A 22,324-nucleotide genomic window follows, 5' to 3' on the forward strand; every position below is an offset into this window, starting at 1 on the left:
TGGAACTAGTCAAGAGTGGTTTTGGCACGAGATCTGGGATAAGATAAGGGATCAAAAAAAACATGGACTAGCGACAGAAGCTCTCCGTGGATTAATTGTAATCAGTGAAGCTCTTGAAGAGCATTTGTATGGTCCTATTACCCCTAGAGCAGAGGATGGCCATAATCCCATGGCCGAGACGGCGCGGCCGCCATCCCAGGAGCGCGTGACTGCAGCCGTGCCGGCGGAGGTGCCTGTGCTGGATATGCCTGGCCCTCTCAGGAGCACACGCCTTATCGCGGACCCCATCCCTGTCTCGGGGTCCCCGGCCACGCGGCCGCGAGTGAGGGAGCGATGCCGCAGGCGCCACAGGTGCCGTGGGCCACGAGCAGCAGAGAGGCGGCCCCCAAGAGCAGCCAGGAACCGGGGTCGGCATGGAACCCTGCTCTGAGCACACGGCTTGGAGAGCTTTGTAGAACGAGAAGCGGCGGTTTCCACAGCGACACGAGAAGCCGCGCAGCGCAGCGCCGAGCTGAAATAGGGCCGCTCTCAAAGCAGCGTGGAGTTGGCGGAGCGAAACCACTCATAGGGCACGTGGCCAGCGGCGATGGCAACGTGGGGCCACGCAGAGCCCAGACACGCGCCGGAGCAGCGCCCCTCGGAGGGCGAGGAGCAGCCACAACGCGGGGGCCCGGCCGAGACGTCGGAGTCAGCGAGGCGGCGGCCACGCGGGACCAGCAGCCACGACAAACACGCAAGCACGTGATAGGAGAAGTTATAGCAACGAAAATCACAGGAATTGTGAAATGGTACAATGTCAAAAACAACTATGGATTTATAACATGAGATGATACAGGGGAAGATTTATTCATCCATAGAACTGCCATTAAAAGGAATAACCCTAAAAATTACCTGCAAAGTGTAGGAGATGGGGAAGTTGTACAATTTGATATAGTGCAAGGAAAGAAGGGTTTACAAGCAGCGAATGTTACTGGGCCTGGAGGTAATCCAGTCAAAGGCAGCCGTTATGCACAAAATTATAAACAATATCCATCCCTGCAATTTCCCTACCCACAGCCTACTTCCCCCTTTTACCCTATACCCAATATGAACCCCTTCCTGGGTTTACGCCATCCCCAGTTTATTCCTAATCTGTTTTTCACCCCATGGCTTCCCTATACAATTGCCTTTCCCTACAACTCCTCTCCGATGCTGAGGGGGGGATGAAAAGGGGGAGGGAAGAAATTAAACCCTCTCCTGCCTCAGTTTCCCCACAAAGCATGCTCAGAAAGTCCTGTCTCCCTTCTGTCAGCCTTAAGATGTTCCGGAGAATCTGTTTGGACATTCAAAGACTCAGGAGGGTGGCTTGTTTTGTTTTGAAACTGCCCTTGCTGTTTTCAGTGTTAAGTTTTAAATCTCTTTTTGTTAAAAAAAAATGGGTGAAGTGTTGGGGTCCCTCCCCTGCCATGTAGCCCTGGGAGAGGGGCCCTGAGGGGAGGCACGGGGTTTCCCTGCCCCTGCTCAGCCTCGTTCCCCATTGGTTGGTTTGTGTTCCCTGCGCGGGCAGAAGGACCCTCGGTCCCGTGACTGGAACAGTTCCTTGGCAGATCCTCAGCCATGCGACTGGAGAAATAAACATCTCTGAAACAGCTATCAAGAATCGGTCCATATATATTTCTTTTCCATGGACTCCTTGTTTGATACGTCGTGTTACAGAATCCCCACTGTAACAAAGGACACTGGGGCTTCAGACTCTCTCCTGGATAGCAGCCTCCAGGAAAAGCGAGTCCAAAAGAATGCTTTTCAACCAAGGTGCAACCTGGAAGAAATAAAATTCAACTCCTTCTAATGAAAACCCCAGAGACCCTTCTCCCACCACTCCCTGCTGAGGAGCTGGTGCTGTAGAGCTGTGCTGAAGCCCCGAGCCAGTGCTTCTGTTGTAGCCCCAGGAGCAAGCAGCGTTCCCGACTGAATCCCGGCTGAGGGGCTCTGACTGCAGTGCTGTGTGCGCTGCCCCAGGGCAGCAGCAGGGACCTCAGGAGGCAGCACTCAGCCCGAGGGCATCACGCAAGGTTATCTGCGCTTTCTTTTGGTAACTTCCCCAGCCAGCCTCTGAAACAGGAAAACAAAAGAAACGCAATACTGGGGTTTCCTTGTTTCTTTGGGGAAGCATCACTGCAATTTGGTTTTGAACCAGAAGAGGGTAGATTTAGATTAGATATTAGGAAGAATTTATTATCATGAAGGTGATGAAACGCTGGAACAGTTTGCCCAGAGAAGCTGTTGTTTATCCATCCTTGAAGGTGTTCATGGCCAGTTTAGATGGGCTCTGAGGAACCTGCTCTAGCTGAAAATGTCCCTGCTCATGGGGGCTGGACTAGATGGTGGTTAAAGGTGCCTTCCAACCCAAAGTCTTCTAGGATTCTGTGATTCTGTGATCACTGTCCCATGTTACTGTGCCATTGTTATACTTGAAGTTCTTTGGGATAACAAAGAGGCGTTACCCAGCTCCAGCAAGTTTTCTGGGCCTTTCCATCGTCACCCTCCACTTCCAAGCTCCTCTTTGGTCCCTGCAGGCTTTAGCCTACCGCCTGTCAATGGCACAGCTTCCAGTGTGCAGAGAAAACACCCTGGTAGTGCCTTGAAGAAGAAGGTCTTGAGGAAGCAGGACAACGTGCCCTTACTGTCCAAGAAGCCCATCATCCATGGAGACGGCAGCTTCCCACGCAACTCCTCAGGTAAGCCTGCTCCACAGCAGCTTTTTCCTGCACCGGTTTTCCTTGCACAAGGAGCACAAACTGCCTCCTGATTCAGCCACCACAGCTGGGATCTTGGGTTCATAGCCTGTGCTGAGAATGAACAGCAAATCTACTCTTGAGTTACTCCAGCTCGGCAGAACTGGAGCAGTTGGTTCTTATTGATCCATTGGAAAGCTGAGCTGCATAAAGTAGTGGTAAAGACCTAAGCTCTGGCTTTTGCCCATCCTGATAGAGCAAACTACAGCACTGGTGCCAGGAGGCAGCTGTAACTGCAGGGATGAGCTCGGGGCAGTCTGGCAGGGTGTGCTCACTGTGCACCTACGAGTACCACCACGATCAATTGTCCACTCTCCATCTTGGCCCTCTGCCTGTGCTGCTGTCCGGCTCTGCAGTCAGCTTTCCTGCTCTCCCAGCAAGGGTTGTCTCTGCATGGCAGTCAGCCACTTGGTGCAGCCGTGCTGCTGCTCCCAGAAGTGCCCAATGGCTTCTCGCCGCTGCCATCCCACGGCCTGCAATGCCAAGAGGGAACAAGCAGCGCCTCCTGTGTCACCCCACCCAAATACAGCGGCCTGTGTAGCAGGTGACAGCCAGGAGGGGCTGCCTGGTGCTCCCAGGCTGTTTGCTGCCCGCAGTGAATACACAGCACATAGTCCCTAGTGGCTCTTGCCTCTCCTGTGAGGGCAGCCTGCCTGTGCTATGATCCTGAGTAGGGTGAGAGAAGAAGAAGGGAGCTAGGAATGGTACTTTGAGTGCTCTTTTCTAGTGATGCTACTTCCATGCTCACAATTGACCAGAACTAGCCTGACGTGGCTCCCCATTCCTATTGAATATAGATGTGTACATCGACATCCTTCTGCAGTGACACCACTGATGGCAGTGACAGGGGTACACCAGTGACAGCCAGATTAGCTCCCGAGTATTTTTGATGTTACGCTTCTTCCTTACTGTGTGAGAACATGCAAGGTAGCACAAAACCCCTACAGAGTCTAGAGCAGTTCATCTAGATTCTGTGCAATATTTATACTCCATCATTTGAGACAGCTCAGGTGTTTTCATGTACACATTAGAAAACGAGCTTTTGAGTGCATGACATGAAATACTTGATCGACAGTGCTTTTGATGACAAATGGGTTTCATAAGAAATGCATTTATCATCTGAATTTTCTCATACCTGGTAAATTGATTATCAAGAGAGTGCATCTGCCAACTATTTGCATCTGTATTTACATATTTTTATCCTCAGTTTGCATTTAGAAGGCTTTTTTATCGCAATCATCTAGACTGGAAATTGCATTTTTCCACAAGAGAAAGCTTAGGCATTGCACAGTTTGCAAACAAGTCCATTTGATGACAAACGAATTTGACCTCAGCATCTTTGAAATACAGCCAGTGTGTACCTCTGAAACAGTAAAGATTCATGATCCTTGGAAAGAACAAAATCCATGAACTACTCCCTTCCCAAGAGCAGGCTGAAATGTAAGTGCACTCAGCTGCCCTCTGTCTAGAATATTTGAAGCCAATGGGAACAGAGGCACTGTGAGGTGTGAAGGGTCAGGTATCGCTGTTCCCTGGTAGCTGCTCTGAGGGGATTCAGCCGGGCCCAGCAGGACTCGGTTGTTCAGGCTCGGCTTGGTGCTGTCACGAGGCAGCTGCAGGTCTTTCCTCAGGGAGTTGCAGAGTGCCTCTGTCCTCAGGGCTCGGGGAAATCAGGGCGCTGAGACAGGAGAGGCAGCTGAGGGGTCCCTCGTGGGGAGCAAGTCCTGCTGGTGGGCACTGTCTCACAGGGAGTGGGAGCTCTGCGGCCTCAGGAACGTGCCGCTGGCTGTGGTACCTGTGGCACTTGGGAGCTGGCGCTGTGTGGGCAATTGTCAGGTTGAGCCAAGGAGCTGTGCCCAGCTGGGGGGGCTGGGAGAAAGCAAGGAGCCAGAGAGCAGGGAATTCTCTGAGCCAGTGCCAGTTTGTACCTCATGGAAGCCTGGCTGGGAGATGGGGCTGCAGGCCGCTCCATGGCGGGGTGCCTTGCCCGGGGCTGCAGCGCTCATGGCTGACCCTCTCCTTACAGTGACCCCGCAGACGGCCACTGGTGCCGAGCGCCGAGAGGAGCCGCTCCGTGGGAAGGGGCAGAAGGACGGAGCCTCTTTGGAGCCACAGCAGTCCTTGCTCGAGGCACTCTCCTTGCTCAGCAGCGATGACTGGTAAGAAAGGCCCCGTTCACTCTGTCTCCCTCTTAGCGTTAAGGTAGGTTAGGAGAGCATTTTGCTAGTGCCTCTGAGCCCCAACAGCCCAGAGGGCTGAGGGGCACCAGTGAAACCACTCCAGAGCAGAGAGAGGATAAAGATTTGAGAGCAGCCTTTTCTTGGCCTTGGTCTGCAGCAGTGCTCCAGCTGCAGCAGGTCCGTGCTGTTTCCTCGCTTTGCCTGCTGCTCCATGGAGCTGCAAAGGAAATCTTGAGGGAAGAGAGAAAGCTGTGGGACAAGATGATTTGCTGGCTGAAGCCAGAAGCAGGATGGCAGCAGTTTGGAGTGTAGAGATTTGGGTGCCTCAGGGCCCTGTGGGACTGAGTAAAATTTGTCTCTGGTCCCACTGCTGGCAGCAGATGCAGGAGTCAGGGTCTGCCTGTGACCTTCTGCATGTGAGTCCCAGGAGCAGCTACAGGGAGTTCTTCTTTCTGAGAAATGCACTGAGTTGTGCTATAGAGTCACTCAGCCTGTCATTACTCCTGAAGGGGTCATGGCAGAAGAGAAGGAAAAAGAAATAAAATCCTCTAGGAATCTTGCACTTTTGCAAGTCAACTGTTTCCTTCTCACTGCTTCATATGGGCCTGAGATGTTTTGTCAATACTCACAATGTGTCCCAAACTTAGACACAGACAGAAGGAGGCCTGTAGAGGCCCAGAGGTGATAACCCTATAAATGTTAGGTGATACTGGTTGTCTTTTTGATGTCTGGGTTATCATCTACTCACTGCTTCATTCACACTGGGATAAGGACTCCATTCACCCTGGGATGAGCATGAAAAATCTGCCGCGATGCATCTCCTTGTGCAGTCGCCTTTGCTCTGCCCTTTCTCTTCTGCTTTCTCTTCCCCATTTCTGTTTGGTGCCCTGTGAGGTGCAGAGAGCTTCTGCAGCTGTGGGGGGGTCCGGGTGACACTCAGGGATGCCCGTGGCATCGGCCGCCAGCCCTGCGCTGCAGCCCCGATGCATCACACACCTTCCTGTAGCTCAGGTCCTGCACAAAGCAAGTGCTGAGAGAGGGAGATGTTTGCACCTTGTAAATAACATGTTGCTGTTGTTTTAGGTAGAGGGGTTTGAGAAAAGCCAGACTTTCAGCTGTTCTTGCCCTGGTGTGGAATCTTCTGGGGCATCCTGCTGCTTTCCTGGGGAATGTATGAGGTGGAGTGGAGTGGAGTGGGTGGCAGACAGGCCTAGATTGCAGAGTGGAAACTCAGCTACAGAGTGCCAGTGCAGATTCTCACTGCTGAACTGCCTGCTGGGGCTGGCAAAGAAGGCAAATGCCCCAGGCACAGCCCAATGGGACTGTGTCTCAGGGACAGGTACAGGGAGGTGACAAGAAACAGCAGCATGGCACGGTCTCACAGCCTCCAGGAAGCACTGACATAGGGACTTCATGTGCCAGAGACTTCAGAAAGGCTGTCTTGTTAAACGGCCACAAATGAAGACTCTGAAAGCCCTCTATTTGCCTCTTGGATTTGTGTGTGCTTTGGACAGCCACAGCAACCTGTGGCAGCGAGTTCCACGATTTCATCAAGTACTGCTTGAAAAGCACCTCCCTTTGTTTGACTGAGCCGCCAGCCTGGTAAATTCAGAGGGTGCTGCCTAGCTCTTGGGTGGAGAGAAAGTCAATCTTTTTGGTACTTGCCTTTCAGGGAGCTGAAGGAGAAGGGACTCTTCAGCATCAAACACCTGGCTGAGTCCCACTCAGAAGTCCTTCTTTGTAGACTTCGTGAGGTTTGCTTGGCACTTACCAACGAGGTAAGAACATTGTTCTGAATCGTCCGCCGTGCTTCTTACACGGTGTGTAGAGTAGATATGTGCTTGTTCATCTCCCTGTGTGCTCAGGGACTGCCTTCATTTCTGTTTCTAGACCTTATCTTTCTCATGTCTGTCAGCTCTCTATAGGATCTGTGTGCACATGCAGCTCTATTTACTGGTAGGTCGGGCATCTGACACTCTCCTCTTGGAGCGAGCTGCCATTACAATGCAACGTGCAAATGCAGAAGCGGAGACACTAATTATGTTATTTGCTGCAGTCCAAATCTCTGCCCAAGCTGTAATTCAACACTGCCAATTAGTCTGTAGACTTGAGCCTGTGTTTTCTGTTTCCTGGCTGAGGGCTTCAGCTGCTGCTGTTGCTTTTTCAAACAGGAGTAAATGACTCTTTTATCTTTTCTTTATGACTTGTGCCTTTATGGCTTGAAAACAGTTGTTGCTTTAATTTGTTTGTTTTTCTAATAAAAGGGTCTAAAATCAAAGCAATGGACATTATATGAGTAGAACACTTTAAGTGAAATAATATGTTTTAGGTCTGCAGGAAGCAGGCCTGAGGCCTAGCACAAGTAGGTGCCAGAGTTAAGTGCCTTTCTGTGCTTGTGCTCTTCTGCTCTGCCTGTGCTTTTGTGTTCCCCTGGACACAGCGGGTAGTGCTGTCATTTCCTGGGACTTTTGTCTAAGGCAACTGGTTTTCTTTTCAAGGTGATTCTTATGTTTCCCCTCATGACTTCCCCAGGTGACCAACCTTCGCTCAAAGGTGTCTTACTCTGCAATCGTCACTCTTGGAGAGCTCTTTGTGACCTTGAAGAAGGACATGGACTCGGAGGTGGATGAGGTTGCTCGGGTCCTTCTCCAGAGGGTGTGGAACTCCCCAGAGTTTGTTCAGAAAGCAGCCAGTCACACCCTGGGAGTCATGGTGGAGCATGTGACTCCTGCACGAGCAATGACTGCTCTCATGGACAGTGGAGTCCAGTAGGTTCTTCTTCTCTTAGTGATGTTCTTCACCTTCTATTGTGTGTGGGGGAGAAGGGCTGAGAGAGAGAATGGGAATGGTGGGAGGGAAGGGTCCTGTATCCTGCATCTTCTGTGAACTCAGTGACTTGATTCTCCAATCAACCTCACTTCTTTCCTCTTGTCACCTATTTCTGCCCTCGTGCAGCCCTTTAGTTGACAGAATCACAGAGCTGTAGAATATGCTGAGCTGGAAGGGGCCCATCTGGATCATTGAGTCCAGCTCCCGGCCTTGCACAGAACACCCCAAGGGTCACACCATGTGCCTAAGAGTATTGTCCAAAGGCTTCCTGAACTCTCTCAGGCTTGGTGCTGTGACCACTGCCCTGGGGAGCCTGTTCCAGTTTTCTGGGTGAAAAACTTTTTCCTGATATCCAACCTCAACCTCCCCTGACTCAGCTTGCTGCTGCTTCCTGGAGTTCTCCCAGTCTGTCCGAGTTGCCTAGATGTGGTGAATGGTGGGCAAGTGAAAGTGCCTGCAAAGGCTAAGGATAGAGCCCTGTGGTTTTGTGGGAAGAGGGACAATTGCAACTGCAGCTGTGAGCGCTCTGATATTTCACAGCCCTAACCACAGAGGCCTTGGGAAAAACCATGCATCCTCATTATGCCATTCACTTGAGAAGTAAGGAGGCTACTTGCTGGGGCGTGGAGCACATGGGGATGAATGTGCTGGGTGTGGCACAGAGCACAGCTCCTGCCAAGAGGAGTCTTGTAGGACTGTCCTGGCCTTAGAGCTCCACTTTCTATTCAAACTGATGTCTCATGTTAGCCTTGAGATGATGAATCACTGTACAGGCACCTTCACAGGCCGACTGCCATGGGACAGCTGAAGCAGGTGCTGCCTTAAGTGTTGGTGCTGGGCCTGATAGTCCCCAAGAGACACTGTCTAGAACAGGACAAGCTGGCTAAACTGACTGCCACCCTTTCCTCAGCTTTGGAAAAAGGGTAAAACATTCAGATGTATCTCTTGCCAAGCCTCACAGAAGAAACTGGCTGCATTGCTGGATATTCTGCAACTCCACGCCCCACAGTGTTCTTTCCCTGCGTTTGTTTTTTTCCAAGGGTCTGCAGCTTTGGGGATAAGTGTGTGGAAATATCCTCAAACCTGCTGCAGCTCTGTGTAATGGGTGCCCTCTGATGGGTCAGCATGAATTGCCTTTAATTTCTTAATAAGTCATATTTAATCTATTTCTTTAATCTTTCTCAGAGTAAATTTGGGGAAAGACATTGAGTATCAGATAGTGCAGGGAGACGGAATTCCTCGCTCTTGCTTGCAGGCAGTCCTTCTGTACAGTGCTAACTTTGTGTTTCTCTGCGGACAGAACCTTCTACAGGTGTCTCAAGTGTCAGGGAGAACCCAGGCCTCTTTCCCCCAGCAATGACAGGGAGCATGCTCTGGCCAAGGCCTGCACTGCTGTCCCTCCTTCTCCCTGTGCCCCAGAGTTCGCTCTCTTCTTCCCAGGAGCCGCCACGTCCAGGTGCGGAAGTGCGCGGCCCAACTCCTCCTGTCCTTGATGGAGAAAACTGGAGTCACGAAGCTCGCAGGCACAGCCACCAGGGCGGGGAGGCTGATTCACATGGCGGTGAAGCTTACGCAGGACAAGGACACAAGGTAATTCATTTCACGCCCTAAAACAGGAGAACTGTTTGATGTCTGGCTGTAAAGGACAAAACCATAAAAGAGTGGAAACTAAAATCATTATTAAGTTACCTCACTGTGTGGATGAGGTTCACAGAGTCACGGAATACGCTGAGTTGGAAGGGACCCATCAGGGTCATCGAGTCCAGCTCCTGCCCGTGTGCAGGGCCCCCCAAGAGTCACTCCATGTGCCCGAGAGCATTGTCCAAACGCTTCTTGAGCTCTGTCAGGCTTGGTGCTGTGACCACTGCCCTGGCTTGTCTGGGGAAATGACTGTGCTGGGGAACCTGAGGTTGTCCCGCAAGAGGGAGCATTGCCAACTTCCTGGGACTTGAATGATTCTTTCCTGAGATCAAAAGAGCCATCAGATGAGCCAGTCAAACAGTTTTGCTTGGCCTTAGGTGCACAACACAAAGCCAAAGTGTTGGCTAATGTTCATCACTGAAGGATCCCATACATCTATTTCTCATTAGCTTAAGACTTTCCTAGAAATACTCCAGGGGTCTTTAGCCAATGTATTCAGTCTTTTTAAACCTCTTCTGCAGATTTCTATAATGCTGTTATCTGTGGCTGAATGACCTCCAAATTGCTTCTTGAAGAAAACTGTGGTTTCCTAGTGGCAAAATCAACCCAAACCACCCACATCCCCTTACTTTGAGGACTAAATTCCCATTAATAGCTGCCAAGCAACTAGCTGCCCCTGTACATACATATGGTATAGAATAATCAAAAGCAAACATGAGGCATTTGGTCCTGGCTTCCCTGCCAGTTAAAGAAAGGCAAATTACTGTGCAATGGCAGCAAGACACTGCTAATAAGCTCTGACTCAAAGCAGAGGTGTTTCGCTTGTTCCCTGGGATCCTTCGATGCCACAGAAGCGCACCCACAGTTTCAGAGTGAGATTGTATTTTTCTGTTGCCCCACGTTCTCCTCTTGTCTCTTGTGTTCAGCTGACAGCACTGTGCAGTGACAAGTGGAGGTAAACCTCTCTCTTTGCTGAGTAGGTAATGCCTTCTCATTCAAGTATTGCACCTGCTGAGTTTAAGGCATCAGCTTATTCTGCTAATGCTCTTCCTTTGTTTGTTCACAAGGGAGAAAAAACAGTAATAGTCTGTATTAATTTCTTTCTTTCTTTCCTGTGTTAGGCATTTATGGGTGTGAGATGGTGCAAATGTTGATGATGCATCAAAAACATAATAGGCTTTTGGAACAATCTGTTTCCACCTGTGACCTGGGAGATATTCCATCAAGAATTAAGAAGGAAGTAAGTGCTTGGCAGGAGAAATGTCTCCTTTGTGCAAGTATTGCTACTGCTAATATGAGATCAAACATACCTAATCTGTCTTTTATCTCATTCCTCTTCTGCTGAATCATTTTGCTCCTGGGAATGAACTGTTGATCCTCAACCTGTTCATCTGCAGAGCACGAAGGAACTGATAATATTAGGGAAAAAGTGGGGTATTAGATATTTTGAATATTGGCCACAAACAGGGAAGGGAAAGAGGAGAAAATGGGTTTACATTTAAGCATAACCCCCCACCCCACTATCCCTACTCTGCCTCTAGTAAAGCAATTAAGTGAGAACAGTGCTTCTGGAGATAACAGAGTCTTTGCAAAAGACACAGGAAGCAGCAGTACCAAGAAAATTTCCAAATATACAAAAGATGTCCCAGTCAATCCCAATTACTACAATTACTGTCTGTCTTCTGGGAATACTGCCCTGCTGTCATGCCCTGTGGAGCTGGAAGAAGCTTGGTGAATTCAGCAGCATCCAGTGGAAAATGTGTTTATTTTGGGGTTTTTTTATTCATCTTCAGTCTAGAAAAGAATGTGCCTTTGTGCAGGAACAGGGAGAGTGAGAGTTGAACCAAACCAAGTTCCAACACAATGGGCCAACCTCCAAAGAGTCCAAATTTTTCTGCTGCTTCCTTTAGGAAGGCTTGTTGCCTACCAGTTTGCATTACTCCCATTTATGCTCAAGACTAATGAATTTGGGATTGTTGACTGCTGCTCAGTATGGTGGCACCTATAACCTGCCTTGGGCTATTGAAGACAAAGAGTTGGCATCACTGAACCTCTGGCCTGTTTCCTTCTGTAAGTTAGGAATGCTTCCCTAAGCCTTGGTAGCAGTGATCCTGGTTATAACTTATGGTTTAAAAAGGTAATCTCCTATTTTATATTCTAAAGATTCATGGTGTTTATGCCTTTGTAGGGGATGGAAACGCAGAAGGGTGAACGCCCATCTGTCAAGAAGCCTGTGAAGAAGAGGAATGATGGCTCGAAGAAGCCCCAGGCTGAGGGGTTTTGCAGCAGCAGTGAGCTGGCAGAAGGGGGTTTTACCCCTTGCATGCCGACACAAAAAAGCCCGAAGGTCAACGCTGAAACCCCTCTGGAAGGCGGCACTCAGTGCCCAACACACAATGAAAAGGGGTAGAGCTCCTCACCCAAAAGGGGCTGTATCTTCCTGTCACTGTTAGGCAGGCACGCAGGCGAAGGCAAAGAAGAAAAGAGAGGGGACTCTCCGTATGTGTTCCACGCAGGTTTATTCTGGTGAAATGACAGGGACAAAGAGACCCACTGGTAGGCGGGTCCAGGGATCTTATACTGGGTACAGAATAGGTGGGGAAAGGGATCTCAGCCAATGGGGTAAAGGCAAGTAGGTGGGGTTGACAGCAAGGGAACCAATGGGAACAACACGTAGGAGGGACTTAGGGAAGGATCCAATGGGGACGTCGAGGAACAAAGAACTTTCTAAAACTGATGCATATTAAAGAAGGGATATGAATATACATAAGCTCATACATAAAGCAAGAGGGGAAAACATTAACCAATCAGGAGAAAGCATGCAAACAGCGGAACAAAGGAATTTTGGGTTCTCACCATAAGTGTAAGTTATATACTAAACTTGGGTTGCTGACCACTACAGGTGGTTGTCTGAGTTCTCCTCAGGAGACAGAGTGGCTGGAGACACTTGTACTGCCACACCACACCCCATTGCCTTCCAGTAAGCAGTACTGAGCACTTTTGTTAGATGTGACAAAGCACATGACAAGCTTTACATGCCTCTTCCTCAGGAAGATGTTTCTGGTGGAAATGACCTGTGCCGGAGATTGTTTCCTTTCCCTACAAATGCTCTATCATAAAAAATGTCTCCTTCTGCATTACGCTGAACACAACTTCTCTGGAGTGGTTTCCACAAAAAATGGGTGACAAAAAGACACCCATTGGTTGCAGCTCAGAAGATCCAGTGCAGTGGCAAGGACAGTGCTGTGGAGGCTGTGAGAGGGCCATGTCTCCGCTGCCTCACTTGGGACAAGTAAATTCAACCAGGTTTTTTTTTATCTGAGAGCAGTCTTTTTCAGATGGCTGTTTTGATGAGAAGTCCCAGTCTAGAAGCAAGATGCCATTCCCCAAAATAGCACTTCCCATGCATGTGGTTTGGCCTTCCTGAATCATGGTTTTCTTACCCTCAGACAGTATCAAGATGAGTAGTAAGTAGCAAGCCAGTTCCTGAGCAACTTTGGTCAACAGGTGTCTCAATGTGGACGTTTTGTCTTGATATTCCTGTCCTTCATACTGTTTGCTTGATGGACAGCATGTTTGGTTTATTTCCCCCTGGGCTGCAATCAGCATTTGAGACAGGAATTTGGTCCTTGCGGTCTCTTCCTGCCAGTGGGAGAGCTACTTGTACCTGTTGTCCTCTGATAACAGAGGGGATTTATTTAGCTCTGTCATGCTCAGCGCTGGCAGGAGAGTGACCACATGCCTCAGTAGCGTAGTCAGGATCTTCCCATGCCCATGGAAGAGACAGGCTGATCCAAGAGAGTTGTTCCCAGTGGGTTTGTTAAGCTGTGGATCTAGCCTCTAGGGAAGCAATCATGTGAGCGTAGTGCTGGGATGTCTGGCTTCTGTTTTTATCCCTGTTACTGATTTTCTGGATCCTTCAGATATGCCCCTATCCATCTGTTCAGATGCATCCGAGCTACTTTTCCAGATTGTCATGCCTGCTGTAGAGACACTTCTCCAGAAGGATGAGTTTCCTTATAATAAGGCACACACCTCCCTTACGATGAGGCATTTAAACTTGGAAGTAGCGTCTCTCTTTCCTCACAAAGCAGTGCGACATGTGTACCTGGGAAGCCGTCTGGAGATAAGTGAGATGCATCTCATCCTTGGTTTTCCTGAGTAAGCACTGGTGAGAATGTTGCTTGCAGATTGTCTCCTGTAATGATTGTCATGAGGTCCACGTTATTTTTCAGATCAGGTATGGATACAAAAATGCTGCTAGCAAGGATTTTCTTGCTATTTTCTAAGTCCGTGAGAGACTTTTCTCTCTCACAGAAGAGGTAGCAGAGTTATGTAAACACCCAAGCCACCTGCGACCTTGAAAAGTCTTGTTTATAGTACAGTAGAAAAATATTTTGACAATGGATGTTTTAGGATTTTAGCCAATCACCCCAAGGGGTGGCTGATCCTCTGTCCAATTAGACTGTGAAGAAAAAAGTCTATAAAAGAGTTTGTAAAATAATTACATAAATCAATCTTGCTGCACAATTCCTGCCTGCTGGATCTTCTCTCCTCCTCCTCCCTATGGCTGCAGGACATGGTGATATACCCTAGGGCCCAGGAAAGCGGTAATAATCAAGATTTTCTAGCTTGAAATCACATCATTAGGAAACCTCCTCAAGATGTTCTGCTCACAATTAACTGAAGGTATGATCACCAACAGGTCCTAATTTGGTTTTATTTTCCAGGGTGAAGTCTACCTCTGATGAACGCCTCCTACACCGCCCAAAAGCCCAGGTCACGTTACCTCCAGCTGTGGAAGAAACAGAGCCTTCCTCCTGGAAGCCAAGGAGTTTAAGACATGGATGGAAGGAGTGGCACTCCTCCTAGATCTGTGCAAAACCAGCCCCCAGCTCGTCTCCACTAACACTGTCCAAGTATGTAGGGTGTCTTCACTGTTCCTTTCCTTTAGCTCCTTTCCCAAGCCTGTAGCAGGAAAGTTAATTCAGTGTGTCTTGGCACTACATCCTGGCTGTGTGGGACAGGCTGGTCCCTCTTACCCTGAAATATTTAATTCAGGTCCACGCTTCAGGACAAGTTATTTCAGTCCAGGTGTATTTGTCTGGCAGGTGCCTATTGATGCTGTTCATCAGATGAGGACAGAGTTTTCTGCTGGTGTAACTTCTGCTGTCTCCTACTCCCACTTGGGTTAAGTGAAGGGAATCCAGCCACTGAAAGCTGGACAAAAAAATGGGTTTGGATGGGGAAGAGAAGTATCAGGCTGGGCTGGTTTAAACCAATTATTTTTAAAGGGTACTTCTGTAAACTCCATCTTGTCTTGCACAGGCACAACTCTGGCTACTCATTTCCATCGTCATCCCTAATCCTCTTGGTAAAGATGGTGCTCACCCTTCTTGGGGGTCTTTTTTTCCTCTTTGGAAAAGGAGGGAAATGGCTAGGGACAGATCTCTTCCTTCTCCTCCCAGTAGCTGCTTCTTCTCTTTTTCCAGAAAGTGGTGCCTGATAATGTGGGTGTCAAGGGACTGCACCTGCTCTAATGAGAGCGGTACAGCACATTAAATTTCAGAAGTCTACCTGCTAGGTAGACAAATGGTCTGGATCCTGGAAGAGTTGATCAGAGCCCTTGTCTTTGTTTGAAAGACAGGTGTCTGCTAAGGAAGGCAGAAGTCTCCCTTGGAATGGCAGATGCAACCCCCTTCCCTCCGAGTTATGATAATTTTGAAATCAAGGGGCTTTTAGGCAAAGATGTGGGAAATAGGAATAACAGTTCTTTACTATTGAATACATAACCAGGCAAACAAACAACAATAACTATGGCAGTACCAGCAAACAATCACAAACCCAGTGCCAGCCTTCCCGGCTGTCGGGCCCTTTCCCCTCGGGTGCAGTTCCGCTCGCAGCCGGCAGGGGCGCTGGCGGCTCCCGGTGAGCAGGGCAGGTGCGATGGTTCCCCCGCGGCTGCAGGGGGCGCTCCGGAGCGAGCTCGGGGAGCACGCGGCAATGGCGGCCTGGGATCCCGGGAAGGGATGGGACAAAGGCTTCACAAACCCCTGGGCAGCCGATCCCGGTGTCCGGCCAGACCCTTGGGAACAGCAGGCTGGAACGGCAGGCTGGAACGGCAGGGACGAGCACAAATCCCGAGTGGCAGACGAGGTGTATCCAAACGGGGAACCCCCCGGAGGTCTGGGCAGGCAGGGCGAGCACGGCTACAACGCAGCGAAGGCTCGAAGCAGCGGCGGGGCAGGGCGGCCACGGCCCGGCTCCGAGCGCGGCAGGGAAGGCGGGCTTGGGATCCCGGGACTTTGTCCAGCAGAAGGAAAAGTGGCGGAAGAAAAAAGCAGCTTCCCTCTCTCCTGAACCCCAGACTGACTGCCCTCACCCCCAGGTGAAACAAAAAGAGCAGCCAGGTCTTTTGTTCTTCTTAAGTACCTGGCCATTTGCTCCCCTGGCAACCTGTATAGGCAAAATTCCTTTAACAGAAGAAAAAAACCAGGAGAGCTCCTAAAACCCCAACAGCCCTGCACTTTTCCAGACACAGGTTCTGAGACAGATGAAACAAAACCTGGATCTCCTCCAGCCATAGTTTTGGCAAAATTATAACTGCCCTCAGAACTTGAGGCAACTGTGTAGAAAAACGGGCATTGTAAATATCTGGTTCCATATATCTAAAGCAAAGATACTGTTTTGCTTTAATAAATGGGATTAATTTAATGACTTAAATGTGGAGAGAAACACCATAGGAACTATTCTGTCCCCACCCAAACCTCTTCAAAATATATGAAAATCTTTGAACCAGCATGAGGTCGCGCAACCATTCCAGTGAGTGGCCCACAGGAAAACAGGGAAATTGTGCAAGCAAGTGCTGACCTGACAGGAAGGATCACCTTCATCTTTTACATTGCTGAGTGCTCATTTCTACATCCCTTCCTCAAACAAGGACATTTTAATCCAGCTTTCATGTTGTTTGTTCTCTTCACAGATTTTTGATTATTTTGTCCCAAGAATATGTGATACTCATAAGAAAGTGAAGCAGAAGGCGCTGGACGTGCTGGCTGAGGTTGCAGACATCCTAAAAGATGGCTTAAACCCAGTGGTCAGCTGTTTAGTTGAAGGAATAACAAACAACCTAAACTCAAAGGACCCTGGGGTTTATGCCGCAGCTGTGAAAGCGCTGGAAGAATCCATGGCTCATTTAGGAAAGGCTGAGCCCTGGCATGGACTCTCCTCAACTGTGTCTCTGCCTCTGCGAGTCAAGAGAACGCTGAGTGCCTTGACAGCTGTTGTTGTCTGTGGAAACCTCCAGCTGACATCCACCAGAAGCTGAGCAGGTGCAGTCCTTACGCACCAGTCCCCCACCAGGCTTGAATGTGCATCAGCATTTCCCAGAAGTCCCAGGAGTCCTTGGCTCTGTGCTGCTTGTCTGCTTTGGCAGAGAAGGAGCTGAAGAGGAACTGGACTACAGCTTTGCTAGAATTCAGAGACAAAGGGATTTTTGGAGTTTGCTTGGGCCCCATTCGACTTCCCAAATGAATAGCTTTGCTGTTGGCATGAAGGGACACTGGCTCATCAGAGCTTCTGCAGAGCAGCCTCCTGGAAGGCTCCACATTATAGGCATTAGCTGTCTATTTTCCACCTTCCTTCTTCTTCTTTTTTCAAAGAGAAACTTATGATTTATCAAGTTCATTTCTTTATAACAAACAGGTATAAAGCCAGCTGTCAGTGATGCCTTGTTCCACATGTTGTTTTGCATGGGGCAAGATGGCTATAGCAAATAACTACGTAGCCAAGGGCTGCTGTAAATTCCTTTGCCACACAGATTTCTGTCAGCTCTGAAAATGCCACACTGGGTGAATACGCCTGAAAAACGGAGTGTTGAAGAGGCAGGTCTTAAAGGGGAGTTTCCACTTTCTCCACCTCAGCTGCTCTGTGAACTCACTGAACTGCCAGACTCAGTGCCTTTCTGTGTCCCAAGGATGGGGTTCTTCCTGTTCATGAACTGGGGAGAAGGGTGTGAGACCTGTACTGCTCTTGGCCCATACCCATTTCTTGTGGTGCATGGGAAAAGTCTTGGGAAAAGCTGCAGAATCCTGCTAACAGAGGATGTGGCAAACAGATCCCTTCAGGGTTCCGTATGGAGCATTCTGCCATGCCCCTCTCACCACTTCTGAGATCACTGTCAATTTTCCATGGTCAAAGATGTCAGAACAGGAGCGAGGCACCTCTGTCTCTCATCACAATGACTTTGCCCAGAGACAGGTTCAAGCAAATAAAGTGGGATATATTTTTTTACTTCTGCACATTTTTCTGGATGTTTGCAAGAATTCAAAGAAGCAACCAAGTCACAAATATTGCAAAAGTCAACATCTAAGGCTTTAGTGGGGGAACAAAATCTCTACCTGAAAAAGGCATGAACAAAACCTTTCCAAGTACTTTAAAACTGTCTACCTTTACAAATTGAAATCCAGTGGCAAATGGCAAGAAACCTCCTGAACTCAAAAGGATTGTGCAACGCTCCTAGCTTGGAGTAAGTGAGCAAGCACATCATCTTGCCCCATTGCTGCACTGAGCTTCATAGCTAAGAGGCCAGCCATTGCTCCAAGACTCTGTGTGCACATGAGGTTTTGGTGAGACTTTCTCATCTGTCCTATCCTGTCCTCAGTCATGAAAGAAATGACCTTCAGATGGCCACTGCCTGACACAGGGCATGGAGTCAGGCCAGCAGCCCATAGGTGTTAAGGTAGCAAGGAGGGGTCTGCAGTGAAAATGAGAGCACAGAGAAGCAGATCCTTTTCCTCGTCTTGCAAATGCTGGGCTGTCTGTCCTGCAGCCAGGAGGTTCAGCTGATAAGCAGAGCTGAGAGTTACAGGTGAGTTCGTAAGAATTGAGCTGCCTGCTTTCTTTAACAGCCAGCAGAAGCTCCCCTGTCTTCAGGTCTCTCAAGGCAGATAAAGTAACAGTTGGGTAAATGTGTTATTGACTTGAGCTTTACCATTTTCAAGTGCACAGGGCATTCAAAACCCTTAAATTGAAAGGTGAATAGTTCCTACACACTTGGATTCTTAAGAACCAAGCAAGCAGTTTCCCCTCACACACCCAAACCCCAAGAGTTCCCCTGAAAATCCATGTAGATACCAATATTAACACTTTATTAACATTTTGTGGTCCTTTAAGATACCCAGATCTCAGGGCTTTTTTTTTTCAAAGCAGCAGCTGTAAGGTCACACTCTGGGGAGGAACAGCAAATGAGAAACAGTGTCTGCCAGTACTGCAAGAGTGTGAGGCAAAACCTGAAGTGTCTATTTAAAAAGGTGAAGAGAAGAGTGTAATTGCCAAAGCCAAAGCTTAAGTAGGATAGCAGGATCAGTTCTTTGCTGCATGCTTGCAAGAAGATCATTAGGGACCTCCTTGTTCTATCTTATACAGGAAAGGAGCTCTTAATAATACCCTGCTACTGAAACCCACACTGGGATGTAGCTCTGTAGTGGTTGATTGCCTGCTTTGTCACTGCCAGCCCTGGTGGCCCTGCGAGGGACCACAGTTCATCCCACACATGTTCTGTCTCCAGGAAAAGCTTGCCTTGGTTTATTAGAGTGGTAGGACTGAAGGCTTGCAGGCCAATGCAGGCAACAGTGTCTAAATTCAAACAAGACCCCCAAAACTGCAACAGACAGCACAGGAAAAATTAAAATACATGCGACAGTCAAGTATTGGGAAATCAGTTCATTTTCCAGTCTCTCTGCCAAGATCTGATTTCACAGATGTTACAGAAACCCACAGGCTACTGAGGCACTGAGCAGTAATAGCTCTTGTATGAATAACTTGGAGTCTTGTCCCTAGATCCACACAGATAACCTGACAATTTAAATACAGCTTATCCTTCAGGTGGGAATGGATGTGTAAATTTTGGAGCCTTCTCACCCTTTTCCATAGGGGAGGGAGAAGATCACTTCTGCAAAGCTCTGGGATGCAAAACCTTTTCACTGCCTACGTGTGATTGAACTCTTGAGGTCCCTGATGTGAAATGTTTAACATAGCTCCTGGTACAGCAGACAACTTTGGATTTAAAAAGTGAAAGGAGAGCTTTTCTTTTGGAATTTAAAATCCTCCCAAGTAGGCTGGAAGGAAAGAAGAAAAGGATTCAAAAGTCGACAGGAATTTCCTTTCTTTTATAAAATCTAGTTGCCCCTGCCCTTTCCCACCCCACTGTCCTTTCTCTTATGACCTCAGAAGAGAGAGCAGAAACGTGTGTTTCCCTTGTAGATAAAGTATCCCTGATGAAAGAGTTCAGCCACCGAAGGAGTGAATTGAAGGGCCAAGCTCTGCTGGATGTCACAGAGCATCTCTCAGGTATGGCCTCCCCTTCTAAGGCAAGAGGTCTTCCGAGGCAGAATTTACAGGGAATGCCAGTGAATAGACACTAGAGTGGCTCCTCCAAATCAGGAGGTGCTGAGCTTGTCCCTCCTGCCCAATACCCATGGAAGGTGTATTGGGCAGGTTTTCCCTGGCTGCTGCAGAGGTGTGCAGCATCTGAGATGGGGGCGGCACTCGGCCTCGGGGCTGAGCTCTCACTGGGGCATCTCAGAAGCTGCCTCCAGGAAAGGGAGGGGCTAAAAATTCCCAAGCTGGCTCCTCTCTTGGAAGCTCAGGGACAGCTCTGATCCTTTAGGGAAAATGGTGGCAAATGCTGTTTCAGGGGATCGGTTTGTTTTGTCCTCACAGAATTCTTGCTTTGCTCTTGGAAAGTTTTGAGGCGGAAGCCTGCAGTGCCTGGGGGTCACAGCTTAGGCCAAAACTCAGCACACGTGTTAGAGGCACGGATTTTGTGCAAGGCAGCCTTTGGGGGCAGAGGGGCAGAAGCAGAGTGCTGAGGCTCCCTGCCTGTGCTGTGGAAGTGCCATTGGACTGAGCATTTCAGGGTGTGCAGTCAGGGTCTTCCTATGTCAGCGCTGCCCAAAATGCTCCAAATGCAGCTGATAATTGATTGCTCAGAGGAGCTTGCTATGTCAGCAGTAGCCAAGGAAAGGAAAAATGATAACCTCAATATATACTAGAGAAGGCGGTGTATAGCCCTGCTTTATTTATAGCCTTGCTTTAGCTGGGGCTAAATCCACTGCTAATTATGCCAGCATCTTTAAATGCAACGTTTAATACACTTTGTGTCTTCATTATGAATCTTGAAAGGGCACCTTCAGTGATTGGGAGTGTCAAAGGCCCTTTAAAGAGCATTTGAATAAAGTAGATCTCCAGGAATAGGGAATTTAGTTTTGCAGCTATTTTAATCTCTTTTTCAAATAAAGGAATTAAACATGAATTAGGACTACTTTAGAAAGAGCAGATGCTCTCTCTGAGATTTAGTGGGAACAGACGGCTCTTTCTCTGCGCAAGTTGCGTAGTGACCGATGTCTTTAATTGCATGTAAGCTCAAATGAGCTCCCATCTTAAAATGGGTACCGTAACCCTTTTCTTGCTTAGCAGAATTGGTTTTAGGTACTTTCAGGAGCTGTTTAAATGTTGATGACTGCTGGTGGATTAACAGCATAGAGAAAATGAAGTCTCTTCCACCACAGAATAATAAATGGCGACTACATAACATTTTGCATGGTCAGAAAATAAGAATGGTCCCCAGATCATTTCAGGTTTTGATCTCTCAGCCAAATCTGCCATGCAAAGAGCCTGTTGGTAGTAAATTTTTGTCTGTGTTTGATATAATTCAGTTCAGAAAATGAGCAGAGAGCAGGCTTTGGAGACAGCGGGAGAGAACACTTGTGTTTTGGTTAAATTTCCATCCCCTGTGTAGCATTTTTCTCTCTCTGTTCCTATTTCAGTGCATATTGTAAGAAAAAATGCCATTAACATTGTGAGGGGAAATGCCATTAAAATTTGGAGATGCTCCAATGCCATGGCAATGGGGTCTGGGTAATTACCTAAGACACCCTGAGGTTTGAAACAGCTGTTTGTTAGAAGCCACAAAAGCCTTCTGCCAAAGACACCGGCTAGTCACTGATGTTTCAAATCCAGCTGTCAAGCAGCACCCATCTCTGGTGGGCTGGAGTTCTCAAGTGTGGTCTAATATGGCCCTTTGCCGTGTGCAAAGGGAAGAGCCAGATTAGACTTTTGGCACTTGACATCAAAGGTCACAAAAATGGAATAATCCCTTTTATTAGAAATCTCTCAACTGCCTCTCTATGGTGCATTTCAAAATCTTCAGCGTGGGTTTAGACAACTTCTAAATGGAAATAAACAGCAATTTGACATTTCAGTCTCTGTTCATGCAGAAGCAGATTGTGAAAGGATTTAGTAAAGGTGTGAAGTCTGCCACAGGTACAAGGCTCGGATTTGGAGAAATTAGTCTTGAGGGCTTGGTGGTTCTGTTTTGGGGATGTTCAGCTGCTTTGCCCATTTCTGGATCATGGGGCTCTCACTGTTATTTCACTGATCTTAGCCAGAGAGACTCCCAAAATCACAACTAGAGGTAGATCCTTGTTTGCATTAAGGCTGGTGGTTAAGAAGTTTGCGTCTCTCTTCCAGCAGCGCTTGTGGGATGGGTTTATCCCAGGAGCCCCGAAGTCGTCCAGCGCTACACCCTGCCCGTGCTCTGGTCCTTCCTGGGGAACAAGGCGCTGCCTGTCCGAAGCGCCAATGTCCGCACTGTGGTCACCAAGCTTGCCTGCGCCCTCTACAAGGTGATGGGCGCCAAGCTGAGGAAGCATGCTGCCAGCCAGCCTCCGCATGTGCGGGAAAACCTCTCCGACATTTTGGGCTGGTGAAGGCTCGATGACCTGCAGAGAGATGACAAAGTGCTGAGTTGGACACCTCCAGACGTGACTTCTTAGCTGTGCCAAAAAGGACAGAATGCAAAGGAAGGGTGTGCACCTGCCCCCTCTCTCTCCACCCCCC

The 22,324-nt window shown here is 48.6% G+C and overlaps 1 protein-coding gene across 1 annotated transcript; it reads left to right on the forward strand.

Moving 5' to 3' along the window:
- Positions 1 to 586: 586 nt before the first annotated feature.
- On the forward strand, positions 587 to 22,283 carry TOGARAM2 (TOG array regulator of axonemal microtubules 2). The gene is given in 13 exon segments (XM_032103925.1): positions 587 to 644; positions 2,457 to 2,717; positions 4,801 to 4,933; positions 6,627 to 6,732; positions 7,487 to 7,722; positions 9,224 to 9,376; positions 10,550 to 10,664; positions 11,613 to 11,719; positions 14,155 to 14,237; positions 14,240 to 14,343; positions 16,407 to 16,620; positions 19,685 to 19,774; positions 21,959 to 22,283. Coding segments are annotated over 13 exon segments (1,896 nt in total). The 3' UTR covers positions 22,195 to 22,283.
- Positions 22,284 to 22,324: the final 41 nt, after the last annotated feature.

This window comes from Corvus moneduloides, chromosome 3, assembly GCF_009650955.1.
Source record: "Corvus moneduloides isolate bCorMon1 chromosome 3, bCorMon1.pri, whole genome shotgun sequence".
NCBI lineage: Eukaryota > Metazoa > Chordata > Aves > Passeriformes > Corvidae > Corvus > Corvus moneduloides.